We start from the raw sequence: 18,541 nt of genomic DNA, 5'->3' as shown, positions 1-18,541 counted from the left end.
GTACACATTTGTTAAATATTTGTGTCAAGTTTTTGTTTTTTTTTAACTTTGAGTTATGGTAGTTGTAGGAAACTCTGCAAGAATTAGAATTCTATTTTTGAGGTTTCTTGTATCAGCTGTGTTAATTAGTAATGGTAGCAAATCACTGTTTTAAACAGTTCGCTCTCATAAGTAGGTGTGAGGTATAAACAGAATTTCTGTTGAAAGTTTCCTGTTATTCCCACGTATTTTCTTCTTTGGGATATGAAAGTTGTTTTGTAGTTAAAATACATTGACCAAGCAAAACTAATTGTTTTTTAATATGTGACAAAACTAACTCTGGAAATGAATAGTTGAAATATATATAGAAGGGCAAGCAGATTTCTCTTAGTGACAGGACAGTGTTAATACTTATCGCATGGTGAACATATGTTGTGTATCTGTTGGTTTACAGTATTTAAAGACAAGCACACACCGTCACCTTTCAAGGAGGAGCTGAATGATGAAGAGAGCTCCAGAGCAGCTTTACCTGACCATGTGTATATGGATTGTATGGGTTTTGGCATGGGATGCTGCTGCCTACAGCTCACATTCCAAGCATGCAACATTAATGAAGCCAGAACTTTGTATGATCAGCTAGCACCACTGTGTCCAATAATGGTAATATGCTATTTTTTGTCTGGCATATTTATGTGCTTCCAGTTAGTAGTAACATCTTCAGAGTAAGCATACAATTTCAGTGTTAAAACAGATATTAGGGTTATAAGAAGACCAAAAGTGTTACATATTTTGATATCTGGAATGCGAATAATGCAAAGAATAAAGGTAGTGCCTGACCGTGTAGTTGAGTTGGTAAGCTGTTGACAGTCAAATAAACAAGATTTATGTTGTCACTTAGCTCACATTGTCTGAAAGCTTAGGGACGATTTGTCTTTTTGATGTGTTTTTTGATTGCTCAGTGCCTCATCTAAATGGTAAGTGGGCATAAATTGCAATTCTAATCAGAATACCTTTAATTGCAAAAAAAAAAAAAAAAAAAAAATGTGTTAGAGATCGCAGAGATTGAATTGATGGATATCTGACAGTGTCACAATATTCCTGAAACATCCGGAAGTGGTATAATCAGGTGTTTGGAGACATAGATTCCAAAAAGATTCAGAGAAACTAATAACTTGGAATAATGATTGTCACCAGTAGGACTGATGAAGTGAAACAGCTGCATACAAGGGGTGAGATAAAGTGCTGACGGGATCATTAAAATGTAGGAGTGAGATCAGCTAGGACACACTTATCATAACTGTACTTTTCATTCTATTCATAATTGCACATTTTTGATATGTTAGCTATGCTGTTGCATATTACTGTATTTAATTTCCCTACTGAAGATGTTTACTATTTATGGGAGGGATGGCAGCAACCCTTTCTGCCCCTCTGAATCTGTATAGGGAATTGTACTTATTGATCAGGAATCTACCTATTTCTAATTTATTACTTTATTTATTTATTTCATTTTTTAAAAAAATGTTAGGTGTCGTCCTGTACAATCGTATGCTAGCAATTTTGGTTTACTGGTCTATAACTATTGTTTTGTCTTGTGTGTGTTCTATATTTTTGCCCAGGAATTTCAGTAATTGAAAGTTAGAGAAAACTGGAGACTGAAGATTACATATTTAAAGCCTAACAACCAAATCAGATTCATGTGGTGGTTGTTGTTTTCATAATCAGTTTACGATACTTGGAAGACCATAATTTAAGTTATTATTTCACAATTGTTAAATATTTCGTAGGTATCACGTATTATAATGGCAAAAACTGATGACCGGAATAGTGCAGCAATGACTAACTGGAAAGGAGTTTTTAATAAATGAGTACTGATGAGAAACTGAGCTTTAGGTAAACGAGGGAAGGTTAATAATCAAGTGTACAGAGAAGAATACACTGGGATATATCTCCAATGTAAATTCAAGTGACAACGCAATGCGGTAAGCAGAAGTAGTGTTGAACAAACAAGATACAGAAAAAAAGAAATTTGAAAGGGCTATGAAAAGTATGTATATTTAAAAGTATTTAAGTACTGAATAAGACTTTGATTGCAGTTCAATAAATTCAACTGAATGTAGTAGTAATCTAAAGAACTACATTCTATAAAAGTATGCATAGGCAGTGGTAATGAGTTTCCATATTGATTTGCTTGTTGTGTTTAATCATCTGTAACCTTTTGCTTAATTTAATAATGCTATTATTAATACATGATAACAGTTGAAAGAGATCACTCCTTCTGCTAAACACAGGCCAGTGTGACATTCCATCCTTCAAAAGGTACTGTCCTGTATCTTCTTAGGTTTCTCACTGATTTCCTTCTCAGCATTTCACTGCAGCTATTGTAATCTGTTTGACTTCACACGAGATAGGAATCCTTTGCACAAGCCCAACAGGAAGAAGTCAGATGGTGACAGATAAGAGGTATTAGGGATAACACATTATTGACAATGTCTTCAAGAAAAGGTATTAGTTTTACTTGTGAACATGGAAATTTCAGTATCTTATTGGAGGTAACTCTTAGTTTGAAATCTCTGAGTGACTGATGTGATGAAAATGATTCACATCCACTCACTATTTGGTTGAATACTGCCTGCAAGGCACAACCGATTTACTGCACGACAGACTGTTATGGGAACTGCTATGAGGGTGTGTTATTATATTGGTGTATAGACCAATGTTTTTGCCACTGTTGCAAGTGATTTGCATCAGGAAAGTAAAAGTACTGATGAAGATTACTTGCAACAGTGGCTGAAATGTTGAGCTAAACAACTAATGTGATGACATTGTCACATGCCCGAAAAAGTTTCATTGATAGTAACAATGGCCATCGAAGTCTGTATTTGAATAAACCATCCTGCTGATCTTCCTGAGGATTTGAGACATTATTGATCACTTCAATGTCTGTTCAGGGATCAGTTTAGCAAGATGAATGAATGTCTTGTCTGTGAACCAGGTCAGCTCAATATCAATTCTTTTTATGGTAATAGGCTGTTGGAAACATTCACAAGTGCCAGGTTTGTCTCTCAGTCTTTGGCATATTTCGTAAGTAAAGGCTAAGCCACACTATAAAAGTTTCTTCTCTTTTGCCTTCTTATATGAAGAGTATAATCAGCCCAGTGAATTGAGACGATGTAGCAGATAGATTCTTTTGTGTGGCAGGTCTCAAAAGAGACTTATAAATGGAGCAGAAACGTATGTAAGAAAACAAGACTTTGTTGGCCTTAAGCTTACACATATAGCGAGTTCATAGGTACATAAAATTCGCTTGAGATTTGATAATACACAATTTAAACATTTTCAGAATGTAAAAGGTAAGGAAAAAGTTTGTGACCTACCACACAGTGATGCATCACTGGAAAGACAACCATGTTATATTCTTTTAAATTAACACCTTTCATACCTCTATGATAATATAGCATTTGTAGTTTCCTCGGTTTTTGTCATACCTAGTTTCCTTTTCACTCTCCTGCAAGTATCGTAACCCCCCCCCCCCCCACTCTCTCTCTCTCTCTCTCTCTCTCTCCCTCTCTCTCTCTCTCTCTCTCTCTCTTTTTTAACTCAACCTCTTCTTCAAAATATCAGTGGGCTGACCTGTCCATTTAGGTTTTACAATTCTTATTGCATGTAGTTATTTTTTTTAAAATAAAAGCAACAACAATCTAAGAAAATTTATAATTTGTATTGAAAAATAGTGAAATAGTGTAACCATGTCCATTATCATATCTGTAGTTTGGAGAATTGCTATCCATGTTGTCATCATATATGCCAAAGCTCAGTGAAAAAAGTTTAACCTCTTTATATTTGTGAAAATTGGAACAGTAAGGGTAGTTAAGACTGTGAAGTGAACTTGGTAATTCATATGATTAGGATTAGAGAACAATATGTGATCTCTGATGTTAAAAATTTGGTATTTTGTTAAGTCCCCATGCTGGCCGGAGTGGCCGAGCGGTTCTAGGCGCTTCAGTCTGGAATCGCGCGACCGCTACAGTCGCAGGTTCGAATCCTGCCTCAGGTATGGATGTGTGTGATGTCCTTAGGTTAGTTAGGTTTAAGTAGTTCTTAGGTTAGTTAGGTTTAAGTAGTTCTAAGTTCTAGGGGACTGATGACCTCAAATGTTAAGTCCCATAGTGCTCAGAGCCATTTGAACCATTTGAAGTCCCCGTGTGCTGCAGTGAAGACCTGTAAACTTCATTACATGGAATCATTCAAGGTGTGGATAAATACCTGTGGCATCTTCCTTCTTTTGGTTTGTGTAAGACAGCATAAAACACCAACAGTGTTTGCTAGAAGACCGGGTCTAACCGTTTGCTTACCAGCACTATACTGCATATTTTTGATAGGCAAATGTTGGTAAATTTGTGTGACAAGGAAGCTGTCTTACACAAAGCTCTTTGAAAAAAGTGCAAAGTCAGTTTTGAGCAACACTGTGCAACTGAATAAGGCATGTGAAATTGCCTGAAGGAGAAAGACTTCAGGCTATAAAACCTCTGATGATGTGTAGCGGTCACTGTTAAGTGTTCCCTGATGCATAGTTGTCAAAATTGCATGTCATATCCAAACCTTCAGTGTTGCAGCAGCTGTGCCTCTCAACAGTTCAAGGTTCCAGATTGCATTCTCAATTGTAGGTTCTGAGATGTACTTGACCATCACTATAGATCTGGAAACTGTGCATTGGCTGCTGTAGTGTAGAGTAACAAAGGCGGTCTCGATGAACTTGGAGGTCAGTAGGAAAGAGAAAGTCATAAGGTCTGGTAACATGAAAGACAACTGTACTAATGTGGAATCTTTAAGGTTCTCAGGAGTGATTCATGGAAATGTAAGTTGTGATACACAGCATGTCCAGTGATGAATTTTAGAATCTCAAGATATTTATTTCTGTTGTTCTCCCAACATCACAGGTTAACACATAATTACTCAATGTGGTGAGGTTGTTAGATTATGTATTCAGGATTTGTTCTGCTATGCACAGTGGATGCTGATGGCTTGGTTTTTAAAGAAACAATTTTAAATAGTTTCTTTAACAGTAGTTGTCACCAAAGACAGCTGAAATAATGAGTACTTTCAGCTTTCCTCTTCAGTCTTCCGTTTCATGTGCCACATGTTTAGTTTAATATATATTCTGAAAACCAAAAATAATAGTAGCTGCACTAAATTTTAATAGAGACTACTACTTTTCTGGTGAGTCCGTGCTGAATTAATGTAAAACTTGATCTCTGAAAACCATTCTGTTACATGATTCAAGCTGATAGTGTCATGTTCAACAGCCAGTAAATGTCATCAAGCCAGTATGAGAGCTCATACCAGACTCGACTACATTAGCATATTTCTTCATGTAATTTCTCTGTGGCCTATGTTGGAGAGGCTCCCAGACATGAATAATGACAACCCAAACAATGGAGTGATGATCCGTGCACCAAAACATCAACACCTATTCTCAGTTGTATTTTGTCACTTCTGTTGTCCAGAAGCCTATACATATGTATTTAAAGATGTTGAGATAAGTACCAAAGTACAGCAAATAATAAGGTAGTTAATTTTGCTTTCTTAGTTAAATAGGATTAGGTCTCAGTCAGTTATATTTAATGTACATGAGTTCCGCCCTGCTACAATTTTGTTGATGAGACATGATTCTTCTTTTGTATGACTGCCATTTTAATTTCCTCAAGAAGCAAAATTTTATGAGGTAGTAAGATCACATTTCAAATTTGATCAAGAAGTCCCTACCAAGAGCTGTTGTTGAGACTCTAAAAACAAGTATTATGTATCTTTTGGATATCAGATTTTCAAAATTGACTTTACACATCTGGCATCAAATACATTAGAATAACCTTTTAAATGATATACCAAATGATGCACTGTAAAAAAGGAAGTTGATATCTTTGCAGTTTTTTAAATTTAAAATTCTACCTCTGAATTGGAGAAAAACCTCACTCAATACTGTGAATTTAGCAGTAAACTGAATACAATGTTTGAAGCTTTTAATCTGTAAACACACCTTCAGCTGTTTAATTGTACGTAACAATAAAATATTTCTACAGCTCTCCTACATGAATCTTGCTGTTACCTGATGTGACAGTTTGAAGCTGTATAACAGGGGCTACGTAAGAAGCTTTTTAGGTCTGGAGAGATGAACTATGTCTGTTTCTAAGTGTATGAATGCTAGGTGTCCCAAAAGAACACCATTAACCCTTAGTATAGTGGTCGGGAAGGCAAACTGATTGGTTTTCAAGAAGGAATCCGTATTCAGAAATGCACACAGCCTGCGTACTAGAGAGCTTCTAAGGTGGAGAACGAATGGTTCCAATTCATTTTGATGTCTGAATACAGAAGGTATGCTACCCTTTAGCCACCTGTGTACTGCGGATGGATGGTTGGATCATAATAACATTCCTGTGAGTGCGCTACATTCCTTCACACGGCCCTTGTGCACATCCTACTACGAACCTTGTGTGTTCTGCCAGTGCAGTAATGTTGTTAACAGCTGTGTGACATTCACCAGTACACAGCTGCAGAAATGACCATCGTGATGCTTGCATATGGCAAAGCAGATTGGAATGGGAGAGCTGCTCCAAGATTGTAAGCGGAATGTTTTCGAGAAAGACAGACCACCACACTAAGGGTTGTTGGTGTTCTTTTGGGACACCCTGCAGAAACAGACAGAGTTTATCATTTGTGGCCATTGAGAGACACATAAGAGAAGCTGGAAAGTTGCATATAAGTATTTTTTGCCTGGTGTGTGTCCATGGTGCAATAAAGCAGTAGCATTTTGTACTTTGTACTTGCAAATGCTATCCTCAGTCTACTGTTTGCCCTCTGGAAGGAGCCGAAATGTGATGCGGGTCATCCATGCTCAGCTTGAACACTGTGGTTGCAGCACGTGCTGATGGTGTCTGAAGAGGACACAACCACCAGCACTTGGCAGGTTGCACAGGCACTGCACATGAGTAAAAGTGCTGTGTAGCATCTTGTCCATTAACACTGGCTCCTTCCATACCATCTGCAGAAAATCCAGGCATTACGGCAGGAGGACTACCCATGATGGGTACAGTTTGTGCAGTGGTATTTACAACAATGCAGTGTAGCCACAGTTCCCGAGCTTCTTGCTATTTGGATAAATGCATGTTTACTAGAGTCAACGTATTGAACTTACACAACACGCGTGTTTGGGCGGATGAAAATTCACATGTGCAGGTGATTCAGAATCACCAACACAGGGTCAGTTGTAACATCTGGACCAGGATAATTGGTGACCATATCACTGGGCCATATCTACTGCCAAACAGACTAACAGGACCAATTTACCTCCAATAGAAATGTTTTGCCTGCTCTATTCTGTGTAGTGCCATTAAATGTTTGTATGGACATGGGGTTACAACATGATGGAGCCCCATTGCACTTTGATGTCGATATGTGGTATCACATCAATATCTCATATTGGTTGGGGTGGACCAGTTCCATGGCCAGCAGTCACCAGATCCGACAGCTCTTGATGTAGGAAGTGTGCATTTCAAAGCCTGTTTGTAATGTAGACGGCATGATCTGCTGCTCATGTTGGGTTTATTGACTTAAAAGTCAAATGTACACCCATCTCGGATTCATTGCTCTCCAGCACCCAAGCTCTGCCTTTCTTGATATGGGTTCTTTTTTGAAAACTGATCAGTGTTCCTTTCCACACAACATACTAAGTGTTTTCAGTGTTACTTTTCTAGGCACCCTGTAATTTTAGATATATGTTTTTCCCAGAATGATAGCCATATTTAATGTTTTACGGTTTTACAGAAGTAATTTATTTGTACATTAAATAAGTGTGTCTAAAGTTAGTTGCCCGCATCTCGTGGTCGTGCGGTAGCGTTCTCGCTTCCCACGCCCGGGTTCCCGGGTTCGATTCCCGGCGTGGTCGGGGATTTTCTCTGCCTCGTGATGGCTGGGTGTTGTGTGATGTCCTTAGGTTAGTTAGGTTTAAGTAGTTCTAAGTGCTAGGGGACTGATGACCATAGATGTTAAGTCCCATAGTGCTCAGAGCCATTTTAAAATTAGTTGCATATTTTTGAAGCTAACACTTTTTTGTCAGTGACTTCTGCTCCCACTCCTTGGAAAATATTTTAAGTTTCGTAACATGTTCATCTTTTGTTGCATGTATTAGCAGACACACAGACAAAGGGTTGATGTGTATATTAATTGCAGAATTTGTTTTCTCGAGACTGATGAAAAATAAACTCCTATATAGGGGTGTGGCATGAGTCCTAAAGGGAGAAAAATATGCTGACCATCTGAACCATACGAAGCAAAGATTCAGTGAAACTTAATAATATTAAAGTAGTAGGTTAAGGAGTTGCAAAATAGTTACAGTGGATGGGGCTTAATTGCACTCTTCCATTGAGATGTTAAAAGGGAAATCAAGGAAATGAAGGCTTGTGGCACAATATCAACTTCTGTTAAGGTGCCTTTGTAGTGTTCTGTCCCTTTGTTACAATCATTTATTAGACCTAGACTATTTAGGTGCTGCACTTTTTGCACAATTTTCTAGTGTCACTACCTTTATCCACACATTTAACTCTTAATGACAGATTTCTTCTATCCTATTTTTGAAACCCACTGCTGCATGTTTTGGGTTTGGCCTGAAATTGCCCAACATTTTGGTGTTTGAAACATATTGAGAGAGACGGATACATCCCACTAGACCACAAGTGGATTGTTATACGGAAGAGTTAGTCTGAAAATTTCCATTAATTAATAAAAAAAATTATTTTTAATCATTGCTATGAACTGCAAATATCAGTGACATTTCATTGGTGTATTTTCATGCTTCAATTACGTTGTTTTTGTAGAATATTTTAAATCGCCCACATACCCCCCCCCCCCCCCCCCAAAGTTGAGAACTTTCCTTCTTGATTATATCCCAATAGTAAATGTGGTCCTCCCCCCCCCCCCCTTTCTCTCTCTCTCTCTCTCTCTCTCTCTCTCTCTCTCTCCCTCTCTCTCTGTGTGTGTGTGTGTGTGTTTTTTTTTTTTTTTTTTTTCTCACTCACTCACTCTGTCTGTCCTTCTCCCCCTCTTTCTCAAAAATAGCTTTTCATGTTTATGGACTTAGGCATACTTTCTTTCGCCATAGTCTGAAATGTTCTTGCATCCCTTCTCAGGATATTCAGCATTATTGGACCATTTGTTTTGACAGTAGTAAGCTTAAAATCTGATCTTCAGTCTCCTCATCACCTTTCATCTTCAAACTCACATTCATTCTGAGAAAGAGAAGAAAGCTACTCTAGAACATTCTTGCCTTTCTAGTGATTTATTTCTACTGGAAAATTTGCTATTTACATGTCAGCCGTTGTTCCAACAGTACTTTCTGCAAAAATGGTTTGACACTTGGTGGCGTATAACCAAGAAATAAATGTAATTTGGTAAAGCAAGACATTGCTGTTACAAATAGCAAACCAAAATAACAGTACAGGGTGTCACACTCAAACCTCCGCGATTTCAAGGACCCAGGAGAGAAAAACAACAGTAGATACGACAGTGAAAAATGCACCACATTGTAGAGCATCTCAAAGAATTTATATTCCCACGTCAGAAGCACCAAGTATCGTTGCCAGAGTGCAGCATGGTCCATGGTCGCATGAAGTGAAAATGGCGACTCCACAGCAGAGCGTGCAAGCGGTAGTGTGGTTTGCAGAAACAAAATCGCAGATTACTGTGCAAAGAAGTTATCGTTGTGTGTATGAATGTGATCCATCTGAAGTGACAACAATTAAGGAATGGTATAGGAAGTTTTTGGCCACAGGAAGTGTTCCAAAACATTCTGGCGGTGCACATTACGTAGTTTCAGAAGAGACAGTGGAGGACATCAGACAAATGTTTCTCAGAAGCCCACGTAAGTCAATTTGTCAAGAAGCTAGACAACGTGATGTACCTCAGTCAACATTGAATCATGTAGTTCACCATCGTCTTCATATGTGTGCTTACAAAGTGCAAATTCTGCAACATCTGACGCCGAATGACAAACCACACCGACACCAGTTTGCTGCCGATATGCTGCAGCGTATTGATATGGATGCCAGCTTTCTGTAAAGATGTTAATTCTCAGATGAGGCAACCTTTCATCTATCAGGAAGGGTTAATAGGCATAATGTTCGGATTTGGAGTTTGCAAAATCTGCATGTTGTCATTGAACATGTTTGTGATAGCCATAAACTAAACGTCTGGTGTGGGCTAATGCACGACAGGATTGTTGGACTGTTCTTCTTTGCGAAACAAACATTGAATGGATCAGTGTATCTGGACATGTTGAAGCAGTTTGTGTACCTTCAGATACAAGACTTGCAACTCGACATCATTTTTCAACAAGATGGAGCTCTGCCACATTGGTCTACGGCTGTTCGCAAGTTCCTGGATAGGAAATTTTCCATTCGTTGGATCGGATGCGAAGGACCCATTGCCTGGCCACCACATACGCCTGACATTATGCCACTTGATTTCTTCATGTGGGGATTCTACATCTACAACTACATGGTTACTCTGCAATTCACACTTTAGTGCCTGGCAGAGGGTTCATCGAATCATTTTCATACTACTTCTCTACCATTCCACTCTTGAATGGCACATGGGAAAAAAAAAACACCTAAATGTTCCCTTTTGAGCTCTGCTTTCTCTTATTTTATTATGATGATTGTTTCTCCCTACGTAGGTGGGTGTCAACAAAATACTTATGCATTCGGAAGAGAAAGTTGATGAAATTTTGTAAATAGATCTCGCTGCAAGGAAAACCGCCTTTCTTTCAGTGCCTGCCACCCCAACTTGTGTATCATGTCAGTGACACTTTCACCCCTATTGTCCGATAACACAAAATGAGCTGCCCTTCTTTGCACTTTTTTGATGTCCTCCGTCAATCCTACGTGATAAGGATCCCATACCGCTCAGCAGTATTCCAGCAGAGGACGGACAAGTGTAATGTAGGCTGTCTCTTTAGTGGGTTTGTCGCATCTTCTAAGTGTTCTGCTAACAAAGTGCAGTCTTTGTTTCGCCTTCCCCACAATATTATCTATGTGGTCTTTCCATTTTAAGTTGCTCGTAATTGTAATTCCTATGTGTTTAGTCGAATTGGCAGCCCTTAGATTTGTGTGATTTCCATATACACAAAGTTTATCAGATTTCTTTTAGTATACAATTGGATGACCTCGCACTTTTCTTTGTTTAATGCTAATTGCCACTTTTCGCTCCATACAGAAATTCTGTCTAGATCATTTTGTAATTGGAACTGATTGTCTGATGATTTTACTGGACGGTAAATTACAGCGTCGTCTGCAAACAATCGAAGTGGGCTGCTCAGATTATCACCTAGATCATTTATATAAATCAGGAACAGCAGAGGGCTTATGACACTACCTTGCGGAATACCAGACATCACTTCTGTTCTACTCGATGATTATCGTCTATCACTGCGAACTGTGACCTCTCTGAGAGGAAATCACGAATCCAGTCACACAACTGAGACAATACTCCATATGCATGCAATTTGATTAATAGTCGCTTGTGAGGAACGGTATCAAAAGCCTTCTGTAAATATAGGAATATGGAATCGATCTGAGGTCCCTTGTCAACAGAACTCATTACTTCATGAGAATAAAGAGTGTTGCACAAGAACGATATTTTCTGAATCCGTGTTGGTTATGTATCAGTAAGTCATTTTCTTCAATGTGATTCATAATGTTCGAGTACAGTATATGCTCCAAAATCCTACTGCAAACTGAAGTCAGTGATATGTGTCTGTAATTCAGTGGGTTACTCCTATTTCCTTTCTTGAATATTGGTGTGACCTGCGCTACTTTCCAGTCTTTAGGAACAGATCTTTCGTCAAGTGAGCGGTCGTATATGATTGCTAAGAAAGGCGCTATTGTGTTTGCATACTCTGAGAGGAACCTGATTGGTATACCATCTGGACTGGAAGACTTGCCTTTCCTAAGTGATTTGAGTTGTTACGCAACACCTAAGATATCTACTTTTGTCACTCGTGCTAACAGCTGTTCTGGTTTTGAATTCTGGAATATTACTTAGTCTTCTTTTGTGAAGGTATTACGGAAAACTGTATTTAGAAACTCCACTTTAGTGGCACCATCATCGGTAACATTTCCATTGCTATCGCGCAGTGACGGTATTGATTGTTTTTTGCCACTGGTGTACTTTACATATAACCTGAATCACTTTGGGTTTTCTACCATATTTTGAGACAATATTTCATTGTGGAAACTATTAAAAGCATCTCGCATTGAAGTCTGCACTTAATTTCGAGCTGCCGTGAAACTTAGCCAGTCTTGGGGATTTTGCGTTTTTGGCATGCTTTTTTCATTCCTTCTGCAACAGTGTTCTGACGTGAAGGACCGTGTGTATGCGACCAAAGTGGGCGTTATTCCTATGTTTCAGCATCGTATAACTAATGTGATTGCAACAGTAACAGAGGAAATGTTAACAAAGAACTTGGCAAGAAATTGAATATAGCCTCGATATTCTTCGTGCTACAAATGGTTCACATGTAGAGGTGTATTGATGATAAGTAGATAAATTCTTTGAGATGCTCTACAATGTGGTGGATTTTTCATTGTTGTATCTACTGTTGTTTTTTTTCTGGGTCTTTGAAATCAGGGAGGTCTGAGTGGAACATACTGTACTTGAGAAAAAAAAGTCAGAGGAAACAATAAAGTATGCCCATCTTTATTATTTTCATAAATAAATTTTGAAAACACCTGATGAGGCAGATTAAAAAATAATCTCTGTGCTGATTGTTTGCAGAGTGCGTCTCTCTTGATGATTCCATGAGCGGAATCAATGTGAGGATCAGTATGTCTCATACACAGGTCTGAGTGTAGTTTGCAAGTCTTATGACACTTTTCTGTTTGTTTATTTTGTCTGCATAAAGATGCCAGTGTCCACAAAATGAGCACTGGGGAATGCCATTAAACAGTTATTGCTTATGGTATTCAGGATTACAGATCTGTTATAAGATGAGGCATATTTAACATGGTTATTTACTGGAACCTCCAAGACCAAAAAGAATGTTTTTTACAGTGATGGAATGTGGCTTCCCAAACTCAGAAATCCTGCTATAAAATCTTATCTAGAGATGTATATTGCAAAAGCAGTTTCCAATGAGAGTACTTCAAAATGTTAGGTCTTCAGAAACTATATGAAGAAAGTGTCATAAATCAGACTAGTTGCAGCTGATGATACAGTGTAGTTTAGTCTATAAGTAACCACTGACTGATATAAAAAAAAAAAAAAGTGTTGAATACTTCAGTGGGACCCTGTAATGGGAAACAATTGAAACACATGCTTTATTAACTTGGTTTCTTGAGAAAACAGACAATGCCATTATGGTAGAAAGTTTTAACAGTGTGTATTTTGAAACATCCTGGTGGGTTAAAATTATATGCTGGTTCAGGACTTGAGCTCGCAAGCGTACCTCATGCAGGCAATGCTCTTATCAACTGAGCTACCTGTGTATGACTCATGACATGTCTACACAGCTCTGCTTCTACCAGTACCTCTCTCCTAATGGAAAGCATGTTTTGTGTTGTGGTCTGATGCAGTGAAATGTGATTGAATAAGGATAGTGTGTAGGGATCAAGCTTCTTGCATGGTACTTGCATTTTCCATTCTAAGTCCATGTCTGCAACTTAAAACATGCGACATGCATCGTGCAAGTTTTTCATCAACTTGGGGGAACATTAAAAGAGAAGTACTCAAACATTAATGAATTTGTACATTGCATGAAGAAAATCCTGAAAAATTAGCTGCTTCCAGGATATAAAAGTGCGTACAAATTACAAGTCTTTCTTTACCACCTTCCCCCATCATCCGTAGATGGTGTACTCTGTTGAAAGCTGCAAGGTGTGTGTAATAATTTTCATTCTGTATGAAGGTTTTTGTATGCAGATGTAAGAAAGACTAAAGAATTACCCTGTAAACAAGAACTGCAAGATGAACTTTGTCATCCAAGGACACTGCTTGGTGGAAACAACTGTAAGAAAACTGCGGGAGGGGTGTTTGGAGAACGAACTACAGTGATACATTTTGACAGATATGAAGGATGTGCAGAATTTATTGGAAAATTGAAGCTCATTCAAAGCTTAGCCAAAAACTCATGATATAGTTTTGAACAAGAATACTGATTACCATTTAAAAACAAAGTATCAACGGCAGGCAGTGGAAACCTCATAACTCCTCTGTCTGTGAAAACCTTGTAATTCCAGTAACCAGTAACTCGATTATCAAAGGAAGATTTGAAAGTGCATTTTCTAATCTATAAATAACTGGGCTTCTATTACATAGTTACACATGCAGCAAAACTATCTGTATCACAACATATATTTTTTAAAAAACCATTTTTGCTTCTTCTGTAATGTCTAACAAAACAGAGTTACAAGCTTTTCATTCCCTACTATTGATATGCTTCTTTGAAGTCAGTTGATGTAGAACTTGCCTTTTCTCTTTACAGATATAGGCCAAGTGATCGCTGATGTCACTCCTCTCCCCCCTCCCCTGCAAGATAAATTGTTTCAGTAGTTTTCTAAGTTGAGAGTGGATTACGTCAGTGTGTTCAGTAATGAGATTAATTTGATTTTTCAGTGATTGAGTGATTTCTTGTGAGAAGTTGATGTTTTAATGACTTAAACTTTCATTTCACAGCAAATTTTCATGTTTGGAGTTGGCACATTTTCTGCCTGACAATGTAGCACCTGCTTTGCGTCCATTTTCTCTCTTCTTTTTTCCACCTAAAACTCTTATTTCTAATCATCATCTTGAAAATGATAGTTGCTACTTGCCATATAGCAGAGATGCTGAGTCGCACATAGGCACAACAAAAGGCTGCCAGAAAATGAGCTTTTATCCTACAAGGCCTTAGTCGAAAATAGAACACACACACACACACACACACACACACGACCACAGTCTCTGCCAGCCAAAGACAGACTTTTTGTTGTGCCTATCTGCAACTCAGCATCTCCGTTATATGGTCAGTAGCAAGTATCCTTTTCTTAATATTGTTACATTCCATCCAGGATTTTCCTTTGTTTTATTTCTAATCATCACCATCTTCAAGATGTGTGCTTGGTTAAGTGCTGTAGCCATCTTTTTTTGATAGTTTGGTGCTTTCATACCTTTTGTTTTCATTCAGTCGATCAATCTGTTATCGTGACTACTGGCTAATTTCTAGGGACAATAGCGTGACTATGTTTCGATAATGTGCAGTACTGACAAATTCTTTTGTCCATGTATGTGCATACCTATCGCTTTTTTTTTTTTGGTAACTCGTTCACTGGGAGCTATTTAGGTGTGGATCCTTAATTTTGACATTGTTTTCAGTTGATAGGTTCTTTCAGGCAACTAAACTGTTGACTGCCAGCTCAATATATTCGCTTCTTTGACTTGTACTTGGCGTTAACCTTGTTATAATTAGTTTTAAATAGGTCTCCAGTTCTTTTGATAATGTGGCAGTACAGCTACATAAGATTGCTTTATTCGTAAGTTTTTGTAACTTGCCAAACTTCTGGTACCTTGTCCCTTCCAATATTCCACAACTTTCTTGTGCAGTATTACTCGGATTTCATCAGTTTGTGGTTTTATAGAAAAAAGAGTATTCTTTTTAATTTTATCATTGTAAATTGGAAGATACTCTATTTGGGTCAAAGGGATGTGTACTAATTGTAGATATTACGACTGAAAAAACTGTATATTAAGATATGAGAGAGATTAGAATTTAGTGTTAACAGTAGAATTCTAAAGTAATTTTCTTTTCTCCTTTCAGTTGGCCTTCACTGCTGCTAGTCCTCTGTATCGAGGTTATGTGACTGATGTAGATTGTCGATGGAACACAATATCTTGCTCAGTAGATTGTCGAACAAAAGAGGAAAGAGGATTGGAACCATTAAAGCACTGTAAATTCCAAATTCCAAAGTCACGATATGATTCCATAGACTCATACCTCTCACCAGAAGGAGAAAAGTAAGTCCTATTATTTTATTTAAAAACTGCTTTTGTAATGAAGTAATTATTACACTACAATATGAAATAAAAAGCAGGTATTTAAGAAACTGAAGAAGCAGCAGCTTTTTTTCAAAGGAGCATCTTTCCTTCTGATTTGATAGACTGCATTTACAGTGTAGAAGTACAGACAGTATAAGTCATGTAGTGGTAACTTACTGTTAACACAGTGTACAGATTATTTCTTAAAGTAGCTTCTATTTTGTTAATATGTTTGTTGACTTATTCCATATCTAATATGTTTACGCTTGTGATGGGATCGACAGAAAGTGCAAATGGATGGATGAAAAAGAAATAAATATAAAATGTAAACTCTCACGGCCGGAAAAGTCACAATTACATAACTACACATAACATTATTACAACTGTGTGTGGCCGGATTGGATTCATATATCAAGAATTCGGCACATTTTTTCAGTAACATAAATGACATAGTGGTACAGCCAGAGGACATATTAGTTAGTTTTGATTTAGTATTGTTATTCATCATGGTTCCACTCATTGAAGCTTTGCAGCGGCAGAATCGGATTTTTCCTCACGAAGTTGCAAAACTGTTTAAATATTGCCTCACAACCATTTATTTCTTATGGAACAATGAGTTCTATTAGCAGACGGATTGTGTCGCAATGGGGAGCCCCTTAAGCCCAGTTATAGCAAACTTCTTTATGAAAAAATTTGAGGTGCAAGCATTGGAAACTGCTAACAAGAAACCAAAAATTTGGTTCCGGTATGTGGATGTTACGTTTGTTTTGTGGGGGCATGGCAGGGAGGAACTGGATTGTTTTCACAAACATCTCAATAGGATCAGTCCGAAGATTCAGAGTACCATGGAGTAGGAGGCAGGAGGAAAATTGAATTTTCTTGATGTGCTAGTTTTCAAGACAGAAGATGGTAACTTGGGCTACACAGTTTACTGAAAACCCATGCACACAGACTATTGCCTACACTGGGATCTGAACCACCATCCACAGCAAGAGCGAGGCATCATAAGAATGTTGGCAGATAGAGCAAGGAAAATCTGTGAACGAGAGCTGCTTGATGCAGAATTAGAACAACTCTCCACTGCGTAGAAAATACAGTAGTGCTCAAGTGCCAGTGAAATTAAAAGTTTTCTTGCCTTTCATTAAGGACGTTACTGACCACATAGGAAAACTCTTGAAAAAGTGGAATGTTGCAGTAATATACAAAACCAACCAGAAGATACATCATCACCCAAAATTGGCCAAGGTTGGTCGCCAGCTGCTGGAAAAAGCAGGAACTTATAGGATTCCGTGTAGTTGTGAGGAGATGTATGTGGGCACTACAAAAAGAACGGTCAAAAAACAGCTAGAAGAGCACAAGAGCAACTGCAGAAGAGGGGAGATAGACAGATGAGCTGTTGTGGAACATGATTTGCAGCTGGGAGACCACCACACTCATTTTGATAGGACTCAAATACTGGCAGCCACAGGCGGATACCATGAAAGGTTATGTAGGGAGGCCATAGAGATTGTGAAACACCCCAGGAATTTCAGTAGGAAGGAGGAGGGTGTGAAATCAGGATTCTGGTGCTGAAGATGATATGTATTAGTCTTCCACCAGATGACTGCAGTCGACAGTGGCCAATTGCACTCACACATTCCAAACGTGATGTCACGCCACTGCATGGAAGCGGAATTTAGCTGTAGTCAGTAGCCAGCCAGGGCGTGAATCAGACATTTAAAGAGCTATGATCTGTCTTGAAAATGTTTTCTGCAGTTGGGGACAAAACATTGGGTGTTAAGGTGAAATCCATTCGACCACAGCATAATAGCCCAGAATGTTTGATTAATTGTGACCTCTTGGGGTTAAGACGCAGGTGGTATGTGGTCTGGACGAGGCACTGCTGGGGAAGGCAGTGGGTCGAAATCCTTATGCATTGCTGCAGGAGGCCCAGGCAGGATGAGGCTTCATAAAAGAGGGATGAGCTCTACCTGATACTCAGGACACTGTAATCTCTCATTACTCACAATGCAGTCCTCTCACCACCATATTGGTGCCAGCACAAGAACTGACGCCACCAGGAGACGTGCCCATGCAGGAACCAGATGACCATCATCTGTCGTAGCAACTCTACTCACCTCCTTCTCCTACGGACACGGACACATCGCCCATGTCTCCTGTTATAACAACCGGACTTGCTGCAACAGGCAGATTGGTGCACGAGGCCCCAGCAGATTCGACCCCCACGTCTCCTGTCATCTCGACCCGTTATCATCGGGGACACTTCCGTCCGTACGGGAAGCCTCCTCCTCCAGACTTTATGGCCAGTCAAACAACACCTATGGACGTTAGCAATCTACAGGCGACCTCCATCAAGACCTGTGCAAAAAATTCAAAGGGGGGAAAAATGTTGTGACTCGCCGATCTTTCAAAGTGCCGCTGCGCAGTTATGTGCGTCCTCTACATGCGGCGCTGTCTGCCAGCCATGCAGCAGCAGTGCCACCTAAGTGGCCAGCCAGCCAGC

General features: G+C 38.8%; 1 protein-coding gene across 1 annotated transcript in view; it reads left to right on the top strand.

Annotated features, from left to right (window-relative positions):
- The window catches only part of LOC126237140 (glutamate--cysteine ligase catalytic subunit), a 127,972-nt gene that overhangs the window by 41,249 nt on the left and 68,182 nt on the right, over window positions 1–18,541 (top strand). Inside the window, exons 5-6 of the mRNA XM_049946969.1 lie at window positions 434–639; window positions 15,821–16,017. Coding sequence (XP_049802926.1) covers window positions 434–639; window positions 15,821–16,017 — 403 coding nt within the window. The remainder of the gene's footprint in view (window positions 1–433; window positions 640–15,820; window positions 16,018–18,541) is intronic.

The sequence above is a fragment of the Schistocerca nitens genome, chromosome 2 (assembly GCF_023898315.1).
Source record: "Schistocerca nitens isolate TAMUIC-IGC-003100 chromosome 2, iqSchNite1.1, whole genome shotgun sequence".
In the NCBI taxonomy this organism is placed as follows: domain Eukaryota; kingdom Metazoa; phylum Arthropoda; class Insecta; order Orthoptera; family Acrididae; genus Schistocerca; species Schistocerca nitens.
Note: the sequence above shows the minus strand (reverse complement) of the source record. Positions and strands in the feature narration are given on the sequence as shown.